At 40.9% G+C, this 26,405-nt stretch overlaps 1 protein-coding gene across 2 annotated transcripts in view; it reads right to left on the bottom strand.

Moving 5' to 3' along the window:
• The window catches only part of MYO1D (myosin ID), a 327,544-nt gene that overhangs the window by 185,799 nt on the left and 115,340 nt on the right, over positions 1–26,405 (bottom strand). Inside the window, exons 13-15 of one of the 2 annotated variants that reach the window (XM_034640509.1) lie at positions 25,332–25,406; positions 20,225–20,357; positions 5,215–5,381 (exon numbers count right to left, since the gene is read on the bottom strand). In XM_034640509.1, coding sequence (XP_034496400.1) covers positions 5,215–5,381; positions 20,225–20,357; positions 25,332–25,406 — 375 coding nt within the window. The remainder of the gene's footprint in view (positions 1–5,214; positions 5,382–20,224; positions 20,358–25,331; positions 25,407–26,405) is intronic. The other variant, XM_034640508.1, reaches the window with a different exon arrangement.

The following is a 26,405-nucleotide window of genomic DNA, read 5'->3' on the forward strand; positions in this document are numbered from 1 at the left end:
ACTTACAATGGATATGTATTTAGACTTAAAAAGTTTCACTGCTTTATTTGTTCAATATTACTTTCTGCATTCCATTTTTCTCTTCTGCATTTATTTTTCCTTTTGCTCTAGAAGATTTTTTCAGAGGATCTCTGAATAGTAAATTTTTTGAGAAAGTATTTTTATTGTACTCACACTCTTAAATGATCATTTGGCATGGAATAAAATTCTTTTTTTTATTTTTTTATTTTATTTTTTTTTTAAGATTGTATTTATCTATTCGACAGAGATAGAGACAGCCAGCGAGAGAGGGAACACAAGCAGGGGGAGTGGGAGAAGAAGCAGGCTCATAGCAGAGGAGCCTAATGTGGGGCTCGATCCCATAACGGCGGGATCACGCCCTGAGCCGAAGGCAGACGCTTAACCGCTGTGCCACCCAGGCGCCCCGAAAATTCTTTTTTTTTTTAAAGATTTATTTATTTATTTGAGAGAAAGAGTGTGAGTGGGGGAGGGGCAGAAAAGAGAGAGAGAAAGATCCTCAAGCAGACTCCCTGCTGAGCATGGAGCCTGATGCAGGGCTCTATCCCAGGACTCCAAGATCATGACCTGAGCCAAAATCAAGAGCTGGCCGTTCAAATGACTAAGCCACCCAGGCGCCCCAGCATGGAATAAGATTCTAAGTATAATGTTCCTCCCCTCTCACCGTAAAGATATTGTTGCTTGGTCTATTTGCATCAAATGTTGCTACTGAGAGGTCTGATGTCTGTATGATTCTCATTCCCTGGTAGTACTTTGTCATTTCTTGGGAGCTCTAAGTATTTTCCTTTATCTCTAATATTCTAAAAGTGAACATAATGTACTTAATTTTCATTTGTAAAAAATTCACATGCTTTCCACTCAGTGTATTCAATCTGAAGGTTTCTGTCTTTTTTCAGTTCAGGAAAATTCCCGGCCACTATTTGTTCGAACAGTGCTTCTCCCCTCTTCTCTCTTTCCTTCCCTCTGGGGGCTCCTGTTGAACAGTGTTGGCACTCCTGGATCGACCTTACATACTGCCTGAGCTTCAGTATCTCCCATCTCTCCTTTTCTTTGTGATGAGATCCGCAAGAACTCTTCAACGTGACCTTCCAGGTCACTAATGTGCTTTTTAAAAGAGATTAATTATTTTTTAAATTGTGAAATTTACATACGGTAAAATGCACACATTTAGGTATACAGTTTAACAAGTTTTGAAAAATGTATACAACCATGAAACTGACGCCTGTCAAGATGCAGAACGTCTCCACAATCTCAGAGCGCGCCCCCTTCTCCTTTCCCATCAGCTTCCCGACTCCAGAACTGACCACGGTTCTGATTTCTATCTGTTCTTGAACTTCATGTAAGTGGCAGCATAAAGTACATATTCTTTGGTGACTTTCCTTTGCCGACATAATGCGCTGTTCATTCTTGTTGCTGTATCAGCCATTCATCCCCTTTAACGCTGTTTAGCAGCCACTGTGTGATTATACGACATGTTGCTGACTCATTCTCCTACTGATGGACGATGCGCTCTTTGGTTGTGTTTAATCTGATCTTCATTTTCCAAATCTCTAATTATTCTTCCCAATAATTACCTGTTCTTGTTTCTGACTTCATATTCCTATTCTAGGACCATAATTCTCTCCTTTATCTCTCTGAAAATATTAAATAGGCTTATTCCAATGCCATTTACTCCTTGTTCTGGTTCCTTGGCAGGGGGTAAGTTTTGGCATCTGTTGGGCTTCCTGTCTCTTCTTCATGGTCTGGTCTTTCTCAGACGTTTGACTGTTATCTTGTCTACTTCCACAGAGTCCTTCTGTGCACATCTTGAGAATCAAACCCCTTGATTCCACAGTGTGGTTGTGCATTTTCTTGGTTTTAAAGATACATAATTTATATTATTTGGGGATGTTCTTGGAGTAGAAATGGATTTAACCTTATGCCACTAAGACCACCATATTTGAAATTCATAGCTTCCTTTGAATCCTTTCTACTGTATTGTTATGTGTGTATTAGAAAACATATTCCAATCCTTATAGCGTGTCTCGCATGCCAAGAAACAAACACACCAAAACTTCCTGAGTTGAATGTAAATGATATGGACGCACTTACAAAACTCCTTGTCTCCTCCAAGTCAGGCTTGCTTACGGTTCTCTTACCCCAGCTACTCCCCATGGCTTCCCTTTGTCTCAACATAAAATGTTTTCCGTTCAGCCCCATCCTACAGTTACACAGTCCCACTGTGCTCATTCCAATATTTAATGTCTGCGGATTTTTAAGGGTGATAACAAAAAACCCAAATTCTGTGACCGAGCAACTGCTAGAATTCGAAGCGTAATAACAACGGACTAGCAATCTTTCTAACATAATTTGACACTGTTTGAAATCAAGACTCAGAATAAAAACATCTCTACTCATGGAAACATTCCAACTCTACAGCCTCAATAAGCAAATGAAAAATCAAATCTAAAGGACAGTGTGATTTCAATAAGGAAAATTGCCAGTTTTGCGCATAATCTTTTGATCAGTGTAAAATGAGGTTCGAATTTTCCAGGCTACTGCACTTTATTCATTTTAAGAGTCTCCATTTAGTGCAATCCCTCTCAGTTCTGTGCAAAAGTAGCTGAACACCGGTGGAGAAAACCAATGATGCTGGTGTTATCACTATTCATTGATAACCTCAGGTCTCACACAGACCCTTGGATCTTCCTGACAGCAATCTACCGTACAAATCTGTGCTTTCCCACTTCCCCTCAAACCTCCCACACCACCTCTCCTTATCCTTACTCCCCCCTTCTTGGCCTTGCCTCATGCTTGGTTAAGAAAACAGAAGCAATCAGATCGGAACATCATCTTTGCCATCTGCCGACCTTTGAGCCTTTCTGCATCTATATTCGTATTCTCTGCCTTTTGTCCTGTTGCTATGGGGGAAGTGTCCCTGCTCCTACCTAACGCTGACAAACCTTCCACCTGTGCGTGGGATTCCAAGCCTTGTCTTCTCAAGGATATGATGATGATGACAATGACCTCCCTAGGTCCTGCCCCACTGGGTTCTCCCTCTGTTCTGAATAAGCCCTACCAGCATATATTTCCTAGTGTCTCGTGACCTCAAATTGTGCTCCCGCTTCCATTCTTCCCTGCCCTTGTTCACAGTACAAATTCTTGAGTTGTCTACAGGCATCCAGCTTCTCACTTCACTTCCCAAACTGTTCAAATCGGGTTCTGCCCAGCCCTTTCTGCCTTGGCCTCTATGTTGCCAGATCTAATGCTGAAGTTTCTACCTTTGTCTACTTGACTGCACAGCAACGTGTGATATGGTAACTACACCTTTCTCCTTGAAATGCCATCTTTTCTCTTGGCTTCTGTGACATTAACCCTCTTCCAGTATCTCCTCTATCTCACTAGTGGCTCCTTTTCTTCTCTTTGGTGGTTCCTTCATGTCAGATCACAAACCTCAATGCTTGAATGGACCTCCTTCTGTTCTCTATCCAGTTCTAAGACTTTATATGTCATCTCTAGACTAATGACTCCAGCATCTCTATCTCCAACCTGCACTTCTTTCTGGAACTGCTGATATGTGTATTTAATAGCTCACTTAATATTTCTACCTAGATTTTTAGTAGCCATTTCAAACCTAAAAGTCAAGAGACAAACCTTGATTCCATCCTTGGCCCTGTTCCATGACCTCTTCCTCAAGCTTCTCTTACCTAGTCTTATCCCAGCAAATGGTATATGCTTACCTATGCCAAAATCTAATTGTGATCCTTCACTCCTTTCTCTGTTCCTCTGTTATCTAGCCAATCCATGAGCAAGCCTGGTCAACCTTCCCCTAGAACATCCCAAATCTATCCACTACCCTTGGATCTATAATCACCTCTTGTTCACGGCACGAGCAAACCCCGTCTCCCAGGCTCCCGAAGTAACATCCCTAAATGTCTCCCTGCTTCCTACCCACATAGCAGCCACGGTGTCTCCTCAAATAGCCATAAGAATAGGTTGCTCCCTGCTTAAAATCCACCAATGGGTTCCTGCCAGATTTAGCCAAAATCTAAACTGTTTAGTCTGGATTATAAAACTCGACATGATCTGGCCACTGTCCACCTCTCTGATCTCATCTCACACCCCTGCCCTGTCACTGAGCAGCCCTCAACCACACGGCTACGCTTGCTACCTAACACACCACACTTACTACCACAACAGAGCCTCTCCCTCACTGTTCCCTCTGCCCCACCTGCTGTTCCCTCTGATGTTCGCATGGCTGGCTCCTTCCTGCCATTATTATCTCCTTAGAGACTCCTCTGAGCACCCAATAGTTTATCTATCTATTCATATTCTGTGGAATCTGTAGTCTAGAACACAGGAAATGTTCAATAAATATTTTTAGATAAATGAACAGATGGAATTTAAAGGAACTTTATGAGTCCCAGTTGCCAACTATCATTATCATTACTAACAATAAATAACAGCAGCAATGATATCTTACATATATTGAATGACTGCTATATGCCAGGTTCCGTTCTAACTACTTTATATACATATGCATAATCTCATTTAATTCTCCAGCAATCCTAAAAAGTAGTTACTATTATTATCCCCCTTTTTAACACATGAGGAAAACAGAGGCATGGGAAGATAATGTAATTTGCCCATGGTCAAAATGCCAAGATATGGCAAAGCCAGGATTCAAACCAGGTAGACTAACTGCACACTCTCCATGACTAACTGCTTAATATTTTGTTATTATGATAATTCCTAATGTCGGTAAGGACAAGCAGCATTAATTGAACATCTATTATGCGTCAGGCACCTTTTTTACTTAGGTTAACTGAATCCTCACAACAGCCTTACAAGGTAGTGTCATTAAACTCATTTTATAGAGGGAGGAACAGAGTCAAAGATGTTAAATTTCTAGCCCACGATCACATAGCAAATGAGCGGCATCCCCAGGATTCCAACCCAGACTCCGAATCTAGGTTCTGTCTACCGAACTACAATGCCCACATTTTCCTCCCACAGTATCAATCTTTTCTCATGGTCCACCAAACATAAACTCAGGGAGACTCTTCTGACGGAGGAAGTTTTTCATATTCGCAGTTCCCTCGACTCTTGTTCATTTGACAAACATTGAGACTGTTTAGTATATGCTGATGCACTGTCATACACAGGGAGGACTCCAGACTTGTTGCTATCTGTCAGGGTTCTTTCGTCTGTTCTCACCTGTGAAGAAACTTCTCGTACGTCTGGCGGAAGGCAAACCCCGCCCGTCGCACCCTCACGTTTTCCAGTAGTCCAAGGTACTCTACTTGGTGCCGGCAGCGTTCGTCATCGAATATCTGTGGGGATTTCTTGTCATTGGGTTTGATGCAACGTACATAATACGGCTCCTGAAGAAATAAATCAGCAAATGGTAAGTCTCCCTGGAGAAGCATCCCAAACGAAGGATGCTAACATGTAATTAGTGTTAATTGTGTCAAATTAAGCTCAGTGCCTCTAATTTCTCAGACATATATTTGTGAGTAAAGTAGTTACTCTTTCTCTCCCTTCAAGATTGGGAGTTCTTGTGCATCTAGCTAAAATTTTGTTTTATTATATTTTAGGATTCATCAGGAACTGCAGAGAGGGGATAAAACTAAGGCGTAAATGATTGAGATGTGTAAACACTGAGTTTATGTGCTTTTATGGACAGATGGCTAAAGAGGAACAGAAAGAGTAATTTATTAGAAAGAGGCAGGAGCCATGGTAAAGATGAACTGCAGTGAAGGACGTGAAACGTAAGCATAGCTCGGGCGCAGAGTAAGTGCTGGGTGAGCATCAGCGGCCATCACGGCCGCCATCATCAGCCTCATCACCGTCAACATCATCATGGTAGTCCGTGCTTTTGAAAAAAGAGATTAAAATTTGTAAGTAGAGAAGTTACAAAACCTCCTGCAGGTGTCACTGACTCTAAGAAAGAGCCTACCAAGAAACCCCTCCCTCTGGGCCAATTAAGTTTTGTACCATGCATTAGATCATAACTCCTTTTAAGTAGAAAACTGTGCTGGCATAGATAGATCTGGTTTGCTGAAGGTAACAAATTCTCACTGGATGAATCAAGGTCAAATGTGTCCGACTTACCAAAGAGTTCCTTTCCCTTCTCTGATCTATTACCTATCAGACACACAGATGCACTTTAATTAAGAGACAGAATCCTCTGTAGATAATCAGGCAATTCTGAGCTCTACTGAGGGCTGGAGGTAAAAAGTAGTAAAGGATTTAAGGAGTACGAGAGATCTGAAGAGCATGAAGTTACTTGCATTCTGTACAGACTGAGTTTTCAGCACCTACACAGGACTCTCCAAGGACAGATTTATCATGCTGCCTTCCGTGATGAAAAAAAATGCCACTTTTTTCCTTTTTCTAGGCCCCGCTGTGTTCGTTTCCTATTGCTGCCACCGAGGATTACCACTGAAACCGCTTAAAAGCAGGAAGTTGAACAAAAATCAAAATGGCTGCACTAATGCTTCAGCGAAACTCTATTCTGAAGCAATCTTTTTCCTCTCTTTTGCAAAGCTCCCCTCCTCCCTTCTTAGCCTTTTGTTTCAGGAACCCGGTACCACCCTCAAGAAATGATGAAGGAGGCTGGTAGCATCTATACAATTCTGGCCAAAACCGGCTAGATCCTGTAAGTCCCCATAAACCACCCCAGCCCCATCCTCCCGAAGAGGGCTTGCAGTTTTTGAAGGCCATGGCCTGTGTGGTCTCCTTTGCCCCCAAAGCAATAAAGCTCTGGTTCCTCTGTATATCAAACTCTGTCTTCACCTTATCCTTTGGCTCTGAAGTGCGAAGGTCAGTTTTCTACAACACCACAAATTTAGTGGCTTAGACCAACACAAATCTATTCTCACAGAACTCTGGAGGTCAGCAGTCTGAGACGGGTCTCAATGGGCTAAAACTCCAGGTGTCAGCAGGGCTCTTATCTTCTAGACACTCTAAGAGAGACCCCACTTTCTTATCTTTTCCAGCTTCTAGAGGCTGCCCACCATTCCTTGGCCTGTGGCCTCGTTCCATCTTGAAAGCCAGTAATGGCCTGTTAAGTCTTTCAAATGGTACTATCTCCCTGGTTCTGACTCTTCTGCATTCCTCTTTCCCTTTGAAGAACTCTTAAATTTACAAAAGGCCTACCTGGATAATGCAGGATAATCTCTTTAAGTTCAGAAATCAGCAATCTTTTTTTTTAATAATAATTTTTTTATTATATTATGTTAGTCACCATACAGTACATCCCTGGTTTTTGATGTAAAGTTCGATGATTCATTAGTTGCGTATAACACCCAGTGCACCATGCAATACGTGCCCTCCTTACTACCCATCACCGGCCTATCCCATTCCCCCACCCCCCTCCCCTGAAGCCCTCAGTTTGTTTCTCAGAGTCAAAGAAAGGGGGGTAATCAGAAGGGGGAATGAAGCACGAGAGACTATGGACTCTGAGAAATCAGCAATCTTAACTCCATCTGCAGCGTTCATTCTACCTTGCCATGCAACATAACATGTTTACAGGTTCTGGGGATTAGGGCACGGATGACCTTGGGGGGTGGGCTGTGGTATAATAATAATAATAATAATAATAATAATAATATCATCCTTAATCTTTCTTTCTCTCTGGACTTTGTCACAGGTTCCTAGCATAGAACTTCTAAAACCTTTGGGATTTCTTCAGTGGTAAGTGTGTCCTTGTTATGCTACTGAGGTGACTCCTGCCAGCTCCCAGATAGCTTCAGGATGGGGGGTGGACATCACACTTTCAGCAACCTGACCTGCACGGAGGGAAGGCTGGAGGTTGAGTCCAATCATGGGCTAATGATTTAATCAATCATGGTTATGTAATAAAACCCTTATTTAAAAAAATTCAGACACTGAGGCTCCAAGGAGCTTTTTGGTTTGTGAACACGTCAATGTACAGGGAGGGTGATGGACCTGTCTCCATGGGGACAGAAGCTCTTGCTCTCCAGATGTCCAGACCTTCCAGACCTTGTCAGTGTGCGTATCTCTTCATCTGGCTGTTCCAGGTAGTTAGTGTCAGAATTGAACGGAATTGCAGGACATGCCGTCAGTGTGAGAGAACCAGGGTTGAAATGCAGAGGCCATTATTCTGCCTAGCACACCTGCCTTTTTTCATCACAGTGTGGCAGCTTTAGAGACAGGACCACAATATTTTGCTGCACTCCCCAATAAAAGGTGAATTTTCCACCCCACTCCTGGGATCGGGCTGGCCTTGTGACTTGTCTTAACCGAAAGAATATGGCAGAAGTGATATTGGGTTACTCGTGGAGACTCAGCCTTGAGACACTTTGAACTTTTGGAACACTTCTTTCATCACGTGAAGAAACCCAAAACTAAAAACCATATGAAGAAAGAGGCCAAGGTATCCAGTCATTCAGCCATGGCATTTGGGGAGCCATTTTAGACCATCCAGCCTTGGTTGACTACCCACTTGGTGAGCCCTAGTGAAACCAGCCAGTCAACCCACCAAATCATGAGACACAATAAATTGCTGTTGTTCCAGGGACTACATTTTAGGGCGATTTGTTATGAATTAATAGACAACTGATACTTCTTCCCTATTCTAGAACACCAATCCCTGGCTTAGGTATTAAGCAGAGATTTGATATTATTATAAGGTACAAGCAGAACCTTGCTTTAGAAAACAGTGATGGGTGACCACATGTTCATGAATCTCTAATGGTTTTCAAATGGAAGATTTATATGGGGAGATGGTATTTCGCTTTTTAAAAGTTTAAATAAATTTAAAACAAACTTAATGGGATGGGGAAGGGAGGGAGGGGATACTATTTACTTGAGGATTTTCTGTGAGTTTCCTCGGATACAGGACCTTTACTGCTTGAAGAAACTGAGAGAAGTGTCACTGAGCACAGCAAATATCAAAATGCTACGAGATCTATCTGTACACTTTGGCAGTGGTGTAATAGAGTAAGCAGCACACAGAACCAGGAGACTTGGGTATTCGTTGTCTCTTCTCTTAACTAGCTATGATAAAGTCTCTCTGGACCTAATAACCTAATTTATGACAAGAGGGTATTAGGGCTTCCACTTTAGTAATGACAGACTAGGTAATTTAAACCAACACCCATGCCGGGGACATCTAGGATAGGCAATTAAAATATACAAAAAACACCTGCTTAAAGACAGTGGAGAATTAAATTATGGGACCAGAATCTAGGAGGAGGAGGATGCCATGCAGGCTTCCAGGTTTGAGGCCTCCTTTTCCCCAGAGGAATTTGCCAACTCCAGAGGAAGTGGATGGGATCTGAGTAGAGGTTTTGATAGCCTCATAGGGCTAGTGGGAAGGAGATCAGAGAGTAGGGACTGAAAAGGAGGTCATGGGTAAACCCCTCTCACTTTGGGATCCAAAAAGGCCACCACTAGCAATGAGGGTGAGTCAGAAGTAGGCAGTCCCTCATAGGGACTTGAAATGGGAATAGCTGATTTGAAATACTAGTGCTCTTAGCTGCCTAAAGGAGCAAAGGTAAATCTTTAGTGGAGAAAGATTATGTAAACTTGGGTCTCCAGTTATTTCTATAAATAATTTTGCCAATATAATATTGGGAGCAAAATAAAAATTAACCAGACACTTATATAAGGAACCAAGATAATGAGAACTGGAAAGAGCAAAACATACAAAATAAACAAACCTGCAGGGATTCAGATAATTGGAGTTATCAGACAGAGATATTAAAATAATTATGCTTACTGTGCTCAAGAGGACAAAAGGCAATACTGAGAATTTTTTAGAGAACCAGAAATTATAAAAATGAACTGAATCAAATGCATAACCTCGGACTGAAAAATACAATGATAGAAATTGAGAAGTCAGCGGATCAGTTTTTGAATGTATGCCTGGGAAGAAATTTCCCAGAATGAAGCACAGAGAGACAAAAAGATGGAAACCAAAGAGAGATTAAGAGACACAACAGATACAGCGAGATGGTCTGAGTAACTCAAGTCCCAAAGGAGAGGAGACAGAAGGGGCAGAAGCAGTATTTGAGAGCTAACAGCCAAGAACTTTGCAAAACTGATGAAAAACAATCAAACTGTGACAAATTGAAGAAGTCCCACAAATTATGAGCAGGATTAAAAAAAAAATTCGACACCTAGGAATGTTGTAGTAAAACTTATGAATACCAAAGAAAAGCAGCCAGAGAAGAAAAGATCCGTTACCTCAGAAGCAAGACAGAGACTGACGGCTGACTTCTCACAAGAAATGATGGAATCCAGAAGACAAAGGAATATTACCTTTGAAGTACAGAAAGAACTGCCAATGTAGAATTTTACAGCCAGCAAAAATAGTCTTCACAAATGAAAACAGTACACAATATTTTCAGATGAATAAAACCAGGGTGAATTTCAGGCATAAGAAAAATGGTCCCAGATGAAGGTCAGTGATACACAAAGAGGAAAAAGGAAGTGATAAATGAGTAAATCTAAACAGATACCGACTATATGACGTAGTAACGATGATGATGTCATCATTTTGCTGTCTACACACACACACACACACACACACACACACACACACACAATTACAATACATGACCAAAATAGCATAGAAATTGAGAGGAAGGCAAATGGAATTATAGCATTTTATGGATCCCCCCTCTGCTAAAAAAAAAAAAAAAAAAAAAGTTTTATGGACCTTGCATCTTCCAGGAAGGAGGTAAAAGTACCAAAAAATATTAGATTTCTATACTGAAGAATGGAAGTATAATCAATCAAATAACCACCAAAACAATATTATGATATAAATCTTCCAAAATAAGAGAGTGAATAATAAAAAATAATTGCAACAACGAGTGGCAGGGGTCATAGGGTCACATTCTGACTCAAAACACTCACAGGCCACATTTGGAATGTGTCTACTCAGGACAAAGACACGGCTTGCCAAAAGAAGTGTCACAGCCTTTGCAGCTGTCCACACAGCAGTCAGGAGACAGCTTAGGGGCAAAGAGATACAATCCACATTGGAAGAGTATGGAAAATGCCCTTGGTTTAAAAGCCTCATGCCCCATAGTATCCAATATCCCTTAAAATAGGTCTGAAGATAATAGTGACCAGGGTCCTCAAAAGGGACATGTTTGATACATGAGCTCCCGTACTCAGGGAAGCCCAAACATGTCATCCCCACAAGACATTTCTTATTCTCCCAGTAGAGATGCAATTTACAAACAGGGGTAATTTTTATCACAAGCCATACTGCATAGTAATACTGTCGATATACATCTTACTGGGTTAGCGGGAACAGAGGTAGAAATTTGAGGTTTACTTGTCAAGCAGAAGGAACAGAATTTTGTTTACCTTTTGCCCACAATGACCAATTAAAAAGAAGGTTAGAAAGGAAAGAAAAAGAAATACAAAAGTGTCAAATAGGAAGCACTAATGAGATAGTCAATTCAAATGCAACATATAGAAACTACAATAAAAGCAACGTAGAGTAATGGGCTAAATGATATATTCAAAAGACAAAGACCGTCAGCTTGCATAAAAAAAACAAATCTTACTACACACTACTTACAAGGCACATACCTGAAACATAAGGATATGGAAAGGTTGAAAGTACAGGGTGGAAAAAGACACACTATGCAAACCCTGGTCACAAGAGAAGGTGGTGTAACTATTTTATTCATGCGGAGCTGACTTCAAGGCAAAAAGCAGTACAAAAATACAGAGGCATTTCATAATGATAAATAACTCAAACACTAGGAAGAAATAATAGTTCTAATTTGAATAAGCCTAAATAAATTCTTAAAATACCTAAAGCAAAAATAGAAGGTAAAACAAGGAAAAGTAGACAAATTCAAAATCATAGTAGATTTTGTCACATTTTGGCACTGACAAAGACGTTAGTAAGAAGGCAGAAAAATCGGACAACATGAGTAGCAGACTTGACCTGATGGATGTGTATAGAGTATAATGCGAATTATTTTTATAAACATAAACAAAACATACACATAAAGAAAATTTAACAAATTTCTAAGGTTGAAATCACACAAAGTATATCCCCTGAACAAATGAGATTAAGCTAGAAATCAAGAGCAAAAAGATAATTAGAAAATTTTATCGGTTTGGAGATTAAGAAAAATAATTCTAAATGACCTTTGGGTCAAAAAGAAAATAACAGCATAAATTTAGAAATACTCGGCACTCAATAGTTCATACAATTACGTGGGCAAAGCAATCTTTGTATAAGGTATCATTTGACTAGTATAAGTAACTTTACTCAACAGAAACCAGTTAAATTAAATTTTACCAATATTAACTGATTTGCACAGGAAGTATGAACACTGGATTGGATGCTAATGACCAAGTAAGGGCTGGGGGAATGCCCTTCTATCCTGTTTAGTAATATAAAATCTTCAGTTAAGGAATCCAGTGGAAATACTTCCTCTATATTTAATCAGCATTCTGTCTCAATTTATAAATGCCACCTCCTCTCTCATTTATAAATATCCAGACTGACTCAGCTTAAGAAATCCTAAATTTGACAAATTCAAGTGTCTTATAAAGGTTAAACTGCAAAAGTTAATACGGATCTCGTTCTCTTGCACGTTTTAACCTGTTTCTCCCTATATTTTATGGAAAACATTATTTGTGAAAGTACACCAATTGCTACATGTAGTAGCCAGAAGACACTGTATTTAGACATTCACCCATTTAACTTGCTTGGAACACTGCCAAACAGAGTCACAGGAAAGATTCAAGTTCATTTAATAATTCACTGACCATCTGTTTAGGGTGTGCTTTATTAGATATGAAGAGGTATATAAAAGTAGAACTCACTCCCTATGTTTAAAAGACGGAGAATCTAGGTGGAGGGAACAAGGCATGCATTAACACACTGTGTAGACTCTGAAACGAGGTGAGGAGTCAGGACTTCCACTTCTGGTGGTGGAGGACTAAGCAATACCATCAACCTTCCTGATCACTAGGGAAAGCGCTAGACAGATATGGGGTGGGGGAGAATCTTAAATGCATCAAGGAGCTAAGAAGATAACCGAGATAAGAATAAGACTAAAATCCAAAGGGGTGAGGCTACCCTTCAGGGCTGCTTTTGTCTGGACAGACAGCCTTGTGGGGCCAGGGGGCTGCAGGCTGGAACCCAAGGCCGTGGAGAAGGGACAGTGGTCTGCAATCCTGAAGAGGTAACCCTGGGACTCCAAGAGGAATGGAAAACAATTTGGCCCATCGTGAAGCTACTCCAGGTCCTGAACCTGGAGGTGATCCCAGATTGTCAGAATTTGTCTGACACATCTTTTAAAACTTGGACTTTCAACTCCCCTGGATTCTTTGTCTTTGATTTGATTCGACAATTTTTATCCATTTNGATTTGATTCAACAATTTTTATCCATTTTTACATTCAGTGTAATCAGTAGTATGCTTGGGTTTCTTTCTACCATCTTAATTTGTCCTGACTTTCCTATGTTCTTTTGTCTCCACTTTCCTATGATTTTTAGAATGGATTATTTGCTTCTCATTCTGGCTCTGCCTCCTCTGCCCCCAAACTGCCCCAACTAGTTTATAAGTTAAAACCTCATTTCTAATTTTTTAAATAATAATTTTTTATTACATTATGTTAGTCACCATACAGTACAACCCTAGTTTTTGATGTAAAGTTCCATGATTCATTACTTGCGTATAACACCCAGTGCACCATGCAATACGTGCCCTCCTTACTACCCATCACCGGCCTATCCCATTCCCCCATTTCTATTCTTTTCATGGCTCCATGAGGACATTTAATCTGCATTTGTGTGCCATCAGGGTTATAAGCTAAGCAATATTTTTATTATTTTACTGAACCAAGGATCTTAAACACCTGGATTATAATCACCCACCCTTCCAGTTTATATGCTATTGTTGTGCTATTTAATTCTAATCTGTATTTTTAATCTAATAAAATATTATTTTACAGTTTATTTATACACATCCACCTTTACCAACCTCTTTGTCCTTCTTTTATTTTATATACTCTTCCTCTGGCCTGATGTATATATCCTTTAGAATTTCCTCTAGGGTGCTTTTAACTCTTTTTACTTTTTGAGAAAGATTCTTTATTGTGTCTTTGTTCTTTTTTTTTTTTTTTCCCTTAAGTAGGCTCCACAGGCAGTGCAGAGCCCAGCGTAAGGGCTCGAACTCACGACCCTGAGACCAAGACCTGAGATTAAGTGTCAGATGCTTAACCAACTGAGCCACCCACATGCCCCTACTGTGTCTATGTTCTTGAAACATATATACTCTTGGTACAGAATTTTGGTTTATAGCTCTTTTCTCTCAGCCTCTTATTCTTTTAAGCAAATCTGCTTTTAATGCATTTTCTTAGTCTTTGATGTTCTGGGATTTCACAATGTGTTTAAATGCAGATTTCTTGTAAATTTTCCAGGTTGGGATATAGCAGACTTCCTAACTCCACAGAGTGTTATCTTTCATCACCGTTGAAATTCTCAGCAATATATCTTCCAATATTGCTCTGCCCATCCTCTCCTTTCCTTGGGTAATTCTGATTAATGTGCATTAGACCTTTTTCATTTTCATTTTACCTTTCATGTCTCTTAATAGTGTCTCCTTTTGTTTAATTTCTACTTAAGAACCATGGATAATTTCCTTTATTCTTTCTTTCATTTTTCTATTCTCTCTTTAGTTTTGTCTAAACTGATGCTAAACCTATCTCTTTCTTTAGTTTTTATTTCTACCAATTGCCTAGTTACTTGCTTTCTCACATTTTTAGGCCTTTGATTTCTTAAAACATATTAAACATTCTTATGTTCTGTTTCTAATAATTCTACTCTAAGAAGTTTTCATGACTCTGAATCTTGTTTAGTCTGACTCTTGCACATTGTACTTTGTTTATGTGTGTAGGAATTCTTAATGGGAAACCGTTATTTTCATGAAAACGTTATCTGTGGAAATTCTTTAAGATCTGGTATGNCATGACTCTGAATCTTGTTTAGTCTGACTCTTGCACATTGTACTTTGTTTATGTGTGTAGGAATTCTTAATGGGAAACTGTTATTTTCATGAAAACGTTATCTGTGGAAATTCTTTAAGATCTGGTATGAAGGTCGTTTCTTCATGGGAAAAAACTGTGCTTGCTTCTATCAGATACCTGGGGATAATACCAGGCCTGGGCCACTTTAAACTANAAAATCTTTAAAAAAAAAAAAAAAAAGATCTGGTATGAAGGTCGTTTCTTCATGGGAAAAAACTGTGCTTGCTTCTATCAGATACCTGGGGATAATACCAGGCCTGGGCCACTTTAAACTAAATTGTTGACTTAAGCTTTTTAGACCACCCAGGTGGTGTGAATTTGGACTGAAAAGCTCATAAAAACTGGCTTATGGTTATAAATTCTCAAGGAATGTTTACTTCCCGCCTTGGCTCCCTGCCAAGGACCAATATAGGCAATTTTTCTTCCAGATAATGAGGGATTATTTCTAGTTCATTCTAGATGTATCCCTCTGAGAATGTGGCCCTTCGGAGACCTATCTGTGTTTAAGTGTGTGTGCACACGTGTGAGTGTGGAATCTCTTATTAGACACACCAGTTTGGAAGGCCCTGGGCTTCACGTGGAGGACCCAGCCCTGAATACCTACACTCACAGTTACCGAATTCAAAAAATCCCCACAGAGACAGCATATTATTTTCCCCCTAACTTCTTCTGCCTTCACTCATTCCCTGCCCTGCATATTCCTTACTTTGTTAGTTCATGGCTCCATTTAAAAAATTGCTTTTTATGTTTTACCTAACATTTAGTTTTTTTTCAGTTGGTTTTAGTAGGCACTTTCTTCACCATGTTCCTAGCAAATGCATTACACATATATATTTTTAAGATCCTCCTATGTTCCTAGGTGAAACTGATCTAATTTTATTTTATTTTTATTTATTTATTTTAAAAGATTTTATTTATTTATTTGACAGAGAGACAGCCAGTGAGAGAGGGAACACAAGCAGGGGGAGTGGGAGAGGAAGAAGCAGGCTCATAGCGGAGGAGCCTGATGTGGGGTTCGACCCCAGAACGCCGGGATCACGCCCTGAGCCGAAGGNAGTGGGAGAGGAAGAAGCAGGCTCATAGCGGAGGAGCCTGATGTGGGGCTCGACCCCAGAATGCCGGGATCATGCCCTGAGCCGAAGTCAGACGCTTAACGACTGTGCCACCCAGGCGCCCCTCTAATTTTATTTTCTTGCATTAACCTACTATGAAGGCAATATTAATCTCTAAAATGAGTTGGGTAGTGGCCTCTCTTTTTCCTATCCTCCAAAACTGTATATAATAGGCACTATTGGCTTCCTGAAGGATTTATAAAATGTATCTGTAAAACCATCTGGGCCTTGTGTTTTTGGCAGAGCTGAGAGAAGGCAGACTCCTGATTAGAGATTTAGAGTTTTTAAGATTACTAATGTATTCAGATTTTCTATGTCTTCTTGAGTTAATTTTGAAAACATTTTTAGAAAACTAATTTTTCAAATTCATAGGCATAGTTGTTTACAATATTCTATGCCTTTTAAAATCTCTGTAATATATGATGTCATTTCCCTTTTTCATTCATAATATTGCTTTTTCTTTTTTATCAGTTTCATTAAAGGTTTGTCTATTTCACTATTTTTTTGATCTATTTTAATTTTTGCTATTTAAGTGTTATTTTCTTCTTTCTTTGGATTTTCTTCTTTGGAATTCTTTTTCTAGCTTCTTGATTCATTTACTTTCTTTTTTTTAAAGCTTTTAGTTTTTTATTTGAGTGAGCAAGAGAGAGCACAAGCAGGGGGAGGGGGCAGAGGGAGAAGCCGACTCCCCACCAAGCAGGGAGCTTGACGTGGGGCTCCATCCCAGGACCCTGAGATCATGACCTGAGCCGAAGACAGACACTTAGACTGAGCAACGCAGGCACTCCTAACTCATTTACTTTCAATTTTGTTTTTTAAATAAAGGTATAACAAGTGGCCCACTTTAGTGGTATTCTACAGATTTTAATAAATTCTTTGTCACGTAGGTCCAGATATTTTATAATTTCCATCGTGATTTCCTCTTCAACCTGTGAGTTACCTAGGAGAGCATTTCTTTCTCAAGTCCCTGAGCACATTTTAAAAAAATTTAATGCCACTTTTTATTTTACTTGCTGTGAGGATGGAAACTGTATACATTGGTTAAAATGGTTAAGACTTGGGGCGCCTGGGTGGCACAGCGGTTAAGCGTCTGCCTTCGGCTCAGGGCGTGATCCCGGCGTTCNCGAGCACATTTTAAAAAAATTTAATGCCACTTTTTATTTTACTTGCTGTGAGGATGGAGACTGTATACATTGGTTAAAATGGTTAAGACTTCCTTTGTGATCTAGCATGTGGTCAGTTCTTGGAAATGTTCTATTCGTACTTGAGAGGGGTATGTATTTCCTATTCCTTGGGTGCAGTGTTCTTTTGATTTACTAAAGTTTAAATTTNGGTTAAGACTTCCTTTGTGATCTAGCACGTGGTCAGTTCTTGGAAATGTTCTATACGTACTTGAGAGGGGTATGTATTTCCTATTCCTTGGGTGCAGTGTTCTTTTGATTTACTAAAGTTTAAATTTGGTTTTCAATGCTTCTGCATTCTTACTAAGGATTCTGTCTGCTTGAAACACCAGCTTCTGCTACAATTGGTTTAAAATCTCCCACAAGGATTGTGGACTTGTCAATTTCTCCTTTAAAATTTTTTTCAAGTTTTTCTTTTTTCTTTCTTTTTCTTTTTCTTCTTCTTCTTCTTCTTTTTTTTTTTTTTTGCTTTATGGAGTTCGTGGATAATCACAGCTCTGTTGTTAGGTACCTAGTTCAAAGTGGCTTTATTGTCTTGGGTATTTTCACTTGATTTTTAGGAGTCTCTTTATCTGTATTAATATTTTTTTTCTTAAATTCTATGTTCTCTCACATTAATATTGCTTTTAACCATTTTTTGGGAGGGAGGGCTTGAAATATTTTTACCCATCTCTCTGTTTTCCATCTTTCTGCACAGTGGTATTATGTAGGTATCTCCTGGACAAAGCTAGATGGCCCATCTAATCTTGTTAGTCTATTTACATTTATGGTGAGCACCAATCATTTAGATTCATTTCTATCATATTTTGTATTTTCTAAAAGTAACATTCTCCTTTGTTGCTTCCCCACCCACCTTCTGCCTTCTCTGGGTGGAAAGGTTGTTCTCTCCCTCATGTCCCCTCCGCCACAGACACACAGATTGGGAAGCCAGGCCAGTTGCCTACCTCATATCCAGCACCTTTTTTGAAATGGAATATTTATTTCTAGCTAGGCACAGTGCTGACCAGAATAAATAGGCACCTCCCAGCTTCCCTGGCAACAAGGTATAGCGAACGATATGTAGCGGACATGCTGCATAAGACTCCCAGGAAGTCTGTCTGAAAGGGAAGAAGCCCCAGCTGCCATCTTGGGCCAGGAGGATGGATGTCAAGCACACGTATGGTAGAAGAGAAAGAAAGAAGGAACCNCTTTTTTGAAATGGAATACTTATTTCTAGCTAGGCACAGTGCTGACCAGAATAAATAGGCACCTCCCAGCTTCCCTGGCAACAAGGTATAGCGAACGATATGTAGCGGACATGCTGCATAAGACTCCCAGGAAGTCTGTCTGAAAGGGAAGAAGCCCCAGCTGCCATCTTGGGCCAGGAAGATGGATGTCAAGCACACGTATGGTAGAAGAGAAAGAAAGAAGGAACCCGGGTCCCTAACAACCTGCAGGTTGCTATACCAGTCCTGGGATACCCGCTTCTGGACCTTTTCTGCAGAAGAGAGAAATAAATGTCTCTCTTGTTTACACCACTCATTTGGGGGGTCTCTCTTTGATGAGCAACTGAATACAATTTCTGATACAGAAATTATAGATGGCTGTAGAATTTTTATTTTTTAAAAATGCATATTTAACTAGCAATTTTAGAAAATGAAGGTGGTTCTTTTGTAGTTCATGAAATAAATCCAATATATTTTGTAAACTATTTATACTATATTCTATAAACATGTTTTATAAAATTCTGTGTCCAGTTCTGTTTCTTGTGTCACATGCCCTCCTTCTACATTCACCTTCTCTCTTGCAGGAAGAGGCAGGTTGGAGCTGACATGCACAGAGATGCTGAGAGACAAGGGGAAGGCTTCCAATGGTGTTCTGGTCTTCGGTTCTGCTGTCCTCACCCTGCCTTTCTGGAGGTTTGATTCTACAAGCCAACAAACTGTGTTTATTTGTTGTCACATGAGGCCAAAGAACTCTGACGAAAAGAGAGAGAAAGCTACAGAACAGATGTGTTCTTGTGCCTTTGCCTAATTTATCCACAGTGAAGTAACCAGAAACAGTATAGATTTAAATTCTTAGAGAAGAAGTTGGTTTAAAAAAAAAAAAAGATAACAGAGAATAAAATACAGAGGAAAAGCACCAGAAGAGAGAGATAAAAATGAAGGAACTAAAAATAATGAGTCCCAGAATGCCACCTAATTTATCAAACTTGTCAACAGCAGCAGTTAAGAGTAGAAATCTGTTCTTGGGCGGGGAGGGGAGAAGAAACAGACTAAAGTTACCAAACAGCATTACACCTGAAAGGAGCAATCAGAAGCAGAACCAACTGTCAATAATACAACATTTTAGTCCAACTGTTTACAACAGCCTAAGGACAATACTTAAATACTAAACTTCCTCTTGATACTCTACGTGGCCATTTTGTATTGACGTGATATGTGGATGCCATATTACTATGTAATTCAAGATTTTTTTTTTTTAAGCCATACCCGTTCTTTGATACAGGGCTGAAACTCATTTTGTCAGGCTCATGCTCTACTTTATAGTTTTATATGTGTGTGTGTGTGTGTGTGTGTGTGTGTATGTGTGTGTGTGTGTGTTTAAAAGATCTCACTATGACTTTCCCCTTGTCGACAACCATAAAAAGATCAACCTTAACAAAAAGTATTTCAACTGGGACACAAACAACTGTTTCACCCAGCCACGTTAAAAAAAAAAAAAAAAAGGAATAAAAATTCTAGTACAACATTCACTTTAAATAGATATGTTTCAGTTTGATTTATGATAATCACCTAAAAGGCAAATCACACATGACATTCTCTACGTGTATCAGGAGGGAACCTGTGACAGCAAGCAGTGCCGGTGACCACCGAAAGTGGCCATAAAATGGATATGTGGAAAAGAAAATAGTTACCTTTGATGCAAGGTTGTCCACTAAAGCGATCATCGAATTCCTAAACAAGGTGGCAGCGGTCAGAGGTCGCTTGGTCACCTCTGTAATACTCAGTTTGCCTTCGGGCCACATGTTCTTCAGCACAGGATTGGAACTGAGAAGCACAGGAAGAGCAATGTGAACATGACATTCAACTACGCTGACCAAAACTGCCAAGCGATCTCTTGGACTGTGCCCTGGGGAAAAAAGACTCCATCCAGAAAATCATGCTGAGAAACTGTAGCAGCAGATAGCATACCACAGATGGAGAAGATGCGTCCAAACTATCCCACGTTTGAAAAATTCTTGGGGCGCCTGGCTGGCTCAGTCAGGAGAGTGTGGGACTCTTGGTGTTGGGGTCGTGAGTTCGAGCCCCATGTTGGGTGTAGAGATGACTTAAAGAAGTAAACAGAAAGAAAATGCTTTAAACTTCTTTAAAGTCACATCTAGGACCCTCAAATGGGTAACACGGCTCTTACGATACATACATAAAATCAAAAGGTTTGGTGGTACTTAGTAGGAGGAGGACAAGCCACCAGCGAAAAAACAATGCTCAATGGCACGGCAGAAAACACGGGCGTGAGAGCAATTTCTCATGGGAAGAAAGATTCCCACAGAACACGTAACACGACAAAAACCAGCTCTTCCGAACAAGACAGGTAGGAATATCAAAGAACCATTTTTACATCGCCTTCTAGTAAACCCCTTCCTGCAGCTGAATTTATGCACCCCTTCACGGGTGGTTACGATATTTTATTGACGTGACACGGAGACTGTGGCCATCCGATTGCCACAATGTACTTCAGGCCAGGTTCAATGCTAAGTATTCTATAAAAATCATCATTTGGCTCTGTTCAAAGACACGTGTGGTGGTCTCAACTCTGATCTTCTTCCTGTTTCATTTTGGATGCCTTTGATTTTAAAGTATCTGGAACTCGAAATGCTGCTTGTGTCCTGGAAACTTTGTTCTCTCTCTTTATTTCCGTACAGCTGACACACGACGTGACACTGGTTTCAGGTGCACAACACAGGGAGTCCACATCTCTGGAGGTCAGGGAGTGCTCACCACAAGTGTGGCTGCCATCTGTCACCCTACAACGCTATTTGTCAGAAATCTTTTTTTTTTTTTTTTTTAAATCGGGGGCTGAGGAGAGAGAGAAAGGACTCAGCAAGGACATTCCCTGCTAACTGTGTTTACTACTGCCGTCATTTTGCCCACTTTTCTTTCCCTGGTGTAAAATTGAGGAAACTGAAATGGTTCCCCAAATACCTAGTAAACTTCTGCATACAGAGGCTCAAAACAATAGCTGGGAAATGCTGGAATAAGTGACAAGAGAGCAAAAAGCATAAACGGTGGGCTGAAGACTGACCAGGCCTGTGCATGAAGACAGAGAACTGCTCCCAGCCCCCACCACTGCGAGTGAGCCGTGCCGACTACCATCGAAAGTGGCGGTAAACTAACACAGTGATCCGTGTGTGGCTCAGGGACCCCATTTTATTCCCTTCTGGTCCTAGTCCCTGATTGTCCGATGAGGCACCTATCAGTAAAAATGACCCCATAAAGGTCTATTGTTTCTCCTTAAATCTTCCATTCTAGTCTTTAGCTGAGAGAGAATTTAAGGCAGTGGCTCTTAACCCTTAGTGAGAGGAATCCTGCATGTCTTCCTAACACTGAATAGAACTTCCAGAACACGTGTACTTTGAAAATTCTGATGCAGAGCGAAGACTGAAGATTGCTGACCTTGGGTCCATGCAGTTTCTACCCGACCTTACTCACTGCTGGCAATATTTAGAGATTCTTTCCATATTTTACCTTGTATACTGGAGGGAGAGAGAAAGGTTGGAAATGAAGGAAATAAGATGTTTATCATCATTATTATTATTAAATAGTAGAACTGATACATAATGAATCAAAACAGACATTTACAATCATTCTAAAGAGAACGAACTTTGGGGCCAGTAAGTCATGCATATAATATTAACAAAATAGTTTTCAAACATTTCGAAGAACCCTTTCCTTAAAAGGGAAGCTTATTTATCCAGAAACGCAGTAGGTTTAATAGATAAGACAATTTATCCGGCTTAGTAGCGAGGTGGTAAAGAGTAAAGTCTGTGTATCTGGTGTGCCAGCGGCTCGCTCCCTTCCTCTTTTCCATTTACACACATGTGCACACACATGCACACACACACACACGCATACATGCAAGTATACTCTCAAGATCTACAGAACTAGAGAAGCAAAAATGCAAAAATTACTCTTTAAATATATACAGGGAAAGAACGGGAATTTGGGGAGGCTGTTTAGCCAAGGAAGCACTGAAAAGTGTCCAGAGGCAAAGGAAGCACATCTCAACATGATCTGGGAGGATGGTTTTAGCCAAAGTAAATCCAAGACTTCCCCACCCCACTGACAAGGCCTTTCCTATTCTGCAGATATACACAAAAAGTTGCAGTCAACAGACCTTTGCAAGACCATCTCTACTGTGAAACAGATTCATCTGAGCCTGATGCCTTTAATTATTGGATTTACCTAAGTCCTTTTGTCCTGATTCTGTGCTTACCAAGCAACTAAGCATTCTGGATTGATGGGTAATATTTTTCACTGTCAAGTAATAAACTAGAATTCTCGCTGCTATGTGACTTCCCAAGCAGGTTTTCCAATTGGGGAGAACAGCCTGTCATACTATATGCAAATATTCCATTGCATGTGATGGTCATATTTTTCCCTGGAAATAAATCCCCATGTGGCTTTGTTTCTATATTGGTCCTGTGAGCTTGGGATTACACGAGTCCATCACTAAGAGGTGGAGCTGCTCTCGCCAAGCTGAACCAATGGGCCATAATAAACTCACGAAGGTAACGAATGCCACCTTCTTGGAGCCTCCTGGCACATAGCCCGGCTGCCTTCCCCTGGCAACACATGCCGACATTGNAGCCCCCCCCACGACCAATTCTTACTTGGAGCCCCTCTTGCATTCCCATGCAACTTGCTGGTGCCGAGAGCTCCATCACTGTCCTTGGCGTCTTCGACATCCACACAGATGAACCATTTGGTAGTAAAACTTCTTGAAAGAACTGTCTAAACACCATGTCTCCACATGCTCATTATCCATATTCTCTGGAGCCCACTTCAGTCAGACATTCATCTTCATGACTCTATGACACCAGTGTTGTCAAGAGTCCCACTGGCCTTCATGGCAGCAAATCCTATGGTTAATCTTGGTCCTCACCTTACTTTGTCTTTGACAGTATTTGACAAGGTTTATAATTGTTTCCTCTTAAAGCACTTTTTTCTTGGCTTGGCCCCGTGACACCAATTTCTGGCTTTCTTCCTACCTCACTGGCAGCCCTGTCTCCTTTGCTAGATGCTTCTTTCTTGCTTGACTCTGAATGCTGGAGAGTATCAAGAATTAGTCTTTTTGGCCTTTTATATTTGTATTTGTCTCAGTTCACCCTTGTTAATCTCCTCTAGTCTTATGGCTTTAAACACTGTCAATAGACTGATGACCATGAATTTGTATCTCTAGTGTCTCCTTTACCCAGAGTTCCAGATGCATACCTACAACTGTCTACCTGGCACTTCCAGTGGCATGTCCAATATAACATAACATATATCCAAAACAAAATGCTCCATCTCCCCTACCCAATCAGCCCCTCCCACTGTCCTCCCCACCTCAAGCATCCCTGCCCCACTGCTCAGGCTTCATCTCAGATTTCCGTTTTTCTCTCGTGCCGTACATCCTATCCATCAGCAAATCTTGTTGGCTCCACTTTCAAAATATCACTCACTCTGACCTCTGTTATTACCATCTGGATTACTAGTCATTTCTACTCTTGCCCTTTACAGTATGTTTTTACACAGTAGCCCTAGGGAGTTAACATATAAATGACATCATATCATAAATTCCAACAGATTCTCTTCGTACTTCATCCGTAACTTTGGCTCACAGACTCTTCAGGATCCACGCCCTGCTGACCTCCCTAAACGCATTCCCTATTACGCTCCCCAGCCCTCACTCTGCTTTCAGCCGCACTAGCCTGCTTGCTGTTCTCAAGACACCCGTGCTGCTCGCTCCCACCCTAGAGCCTTGGCACTGGCTGCTCTCTCTGCCCAGAATGCTCTCCCCCCAACGTGTTCATGGCTCACTCCCTCGCCTCATTCAGGTCTCTGCTCAAAAGTCCCCTCTTTTAAGAAGCCTGTCCTGACCACCCTTCTCTATAATGCCTCCCCTCCCACTACTTGTCTGTACCCTTCCATCTCCTACCTACTTTATTTTTCTTCCCAGCACTTGTCACTACCGGCAAGTGACTTGTTTGCTTATTAACTGTTATCTCCACTGGAAGAGCAAATCCATGAGGCAGGGACGTAGCCTAAACCGTTTTCACAGCTGCATTTTGAGGCACAGAAGAACGTATGGCTCACAGGTGTTCAATACACTTCTGATGATCTCTTGGCCACCTGAGTAGGCTTAGTGAGTGTGTGACTACGTTTCTCTCATCCAAAGGAAGAAACTGGCTGCGAAGCTCGTCTTCTTTACAGGCCTCTTTCCAAAGCACTCATACAGGGTTTGAACGTGCTATCCTTTGCCTGGAGTTATTTTGCCACACCTTTTCCACATCTTCTTGGACTGTGGAAAGATTCTGTCCACTGAGGATTTGTCAACCCTGACCCTAGATGCCAGTCTGATATTAAGAGTGGTCTCTTAGTTGGAGGCAAAGACTACAGTGGAATCTGCTTGTGTAAAATGTTTATCTGGGCCAGAGGTGATCCAAGACGCCACCCCCACTGCCACTGGCCTCCCCTGGGGACACTGGCAGGGGTGCCAGAAGGAAGTGAACAGAGAAACCGAGGCAACCCAAGAGAAATCAAGGAAAGTTACATTAGTAGTAGGTCTCTGTCCTAATTTTATAGACTGTATGATCATTAAGTAATATATTATTTCATTCATTCATTACGATCGCACAGAACTAGAAAATTTGCCACAAGCTCTTAAAATCACCACCTAAAAGTAATCATGTGCATACATATTACACAATATGTGTGTCAAAGAGTTTAATGGAAAGATAATGAATAAAATTTCAATCCTACCTGTTATACAGGAGGCGCTTGAAATCTTGAAATAGAGTGTCTTTATTTTTGTCAATAAATCCAATGACCGAATAGCTAGTAGAGGGAAAAAACCCACAGAAAACATGCATTATTCACCAAGCAAGAGCCACATTTAAGCTTTTTGACAAGTCTACAAGCCTTTCCACTGTTAATTATGCCATCAATCATCTTTAGAGCTAATACTGTCCACTTTGTTCGGTGTTAAAGAATATCAAATTTACCTACTAAATAGAGGGGATGTTGTTTCTATTCCTCAAAAGGGGAGCAAACATCAGTACCGTCACTATGATTAAGACCGTCATTTTCTACTGGTTTACAGCTTACCTCAAGAAGACGACTCCTAAAAAGATAGCTGTGTTTATCATCCAGCACTCCTAAGATAAAAGCAAAACCGCAACATACAGGAACTAAGAGTCTCTTCCGTAAGGAGGTCAAGTGACTTGCCTAAGGTTCTCTCAGTGTGCTCAGGGTGGGATAAAAGAATCCAAGAAGAACTGCAAAGGATGGTAAGATTTGGATAAGCAGAGGAGAAAGAGGAAGGGAGGAGATCACACAGGGAAACAGATCAAATGCAGGGAGAAGAGCAGTCACGTGCATGGAGTACATGAGAGGAAACAAGGAGGCCGGCACTCGTGGTTTGGAGGAGGGAGAGGAGTAAAGTCCTGAGAGGCCAGCTACGTTTGTGGTTGGGATGAAGGAGGGATGGGAGCTGCTCTGCCGCAGCGATGGGCGTGGACTCCAGGAGGAGCAAGTACACTGCTGGGGGCACAAAAGCGACGGAGGCTCAGAGGCCGCGCAAATAGGAATTCTAGACGCACCTGCTCCCGACAGCTCGGCTTTCTTGCCTGTCTGCATTTTCTTCCTAGACAATCATCACATCGATGTAGATAATTCTCAGATGTCTTACTCTGACCCCTCACTGATGTGCCAGCCTCACATCTTTGACTCTCTGAGGAACTTCCTTCCTTCCTCCTCCCAGATGAGCTGCAAGGTCACCAGGTCCCAAATTCCTTCCTTGCCTCCCGCATCCTAGATCTGCTTCCTAAGACCTTC

The sequence above is a fragment of the Ailuropoda melanoleuca genome, chromosome 13 (genome assembly GCF_002007445.2).
Source record: "Ailuropoda melanoleuca isolate Jingjing chromosome 13, ASM200744v2, whole genome shotgun sequence".
Taxonomy (NCBI): domain Eukaryota; kingdom Metazoa; phylum Chordata; class Mammalia; order Carnivora; family Ursidae; genus Ailuropoda; species Ailuropoda melanoleuca.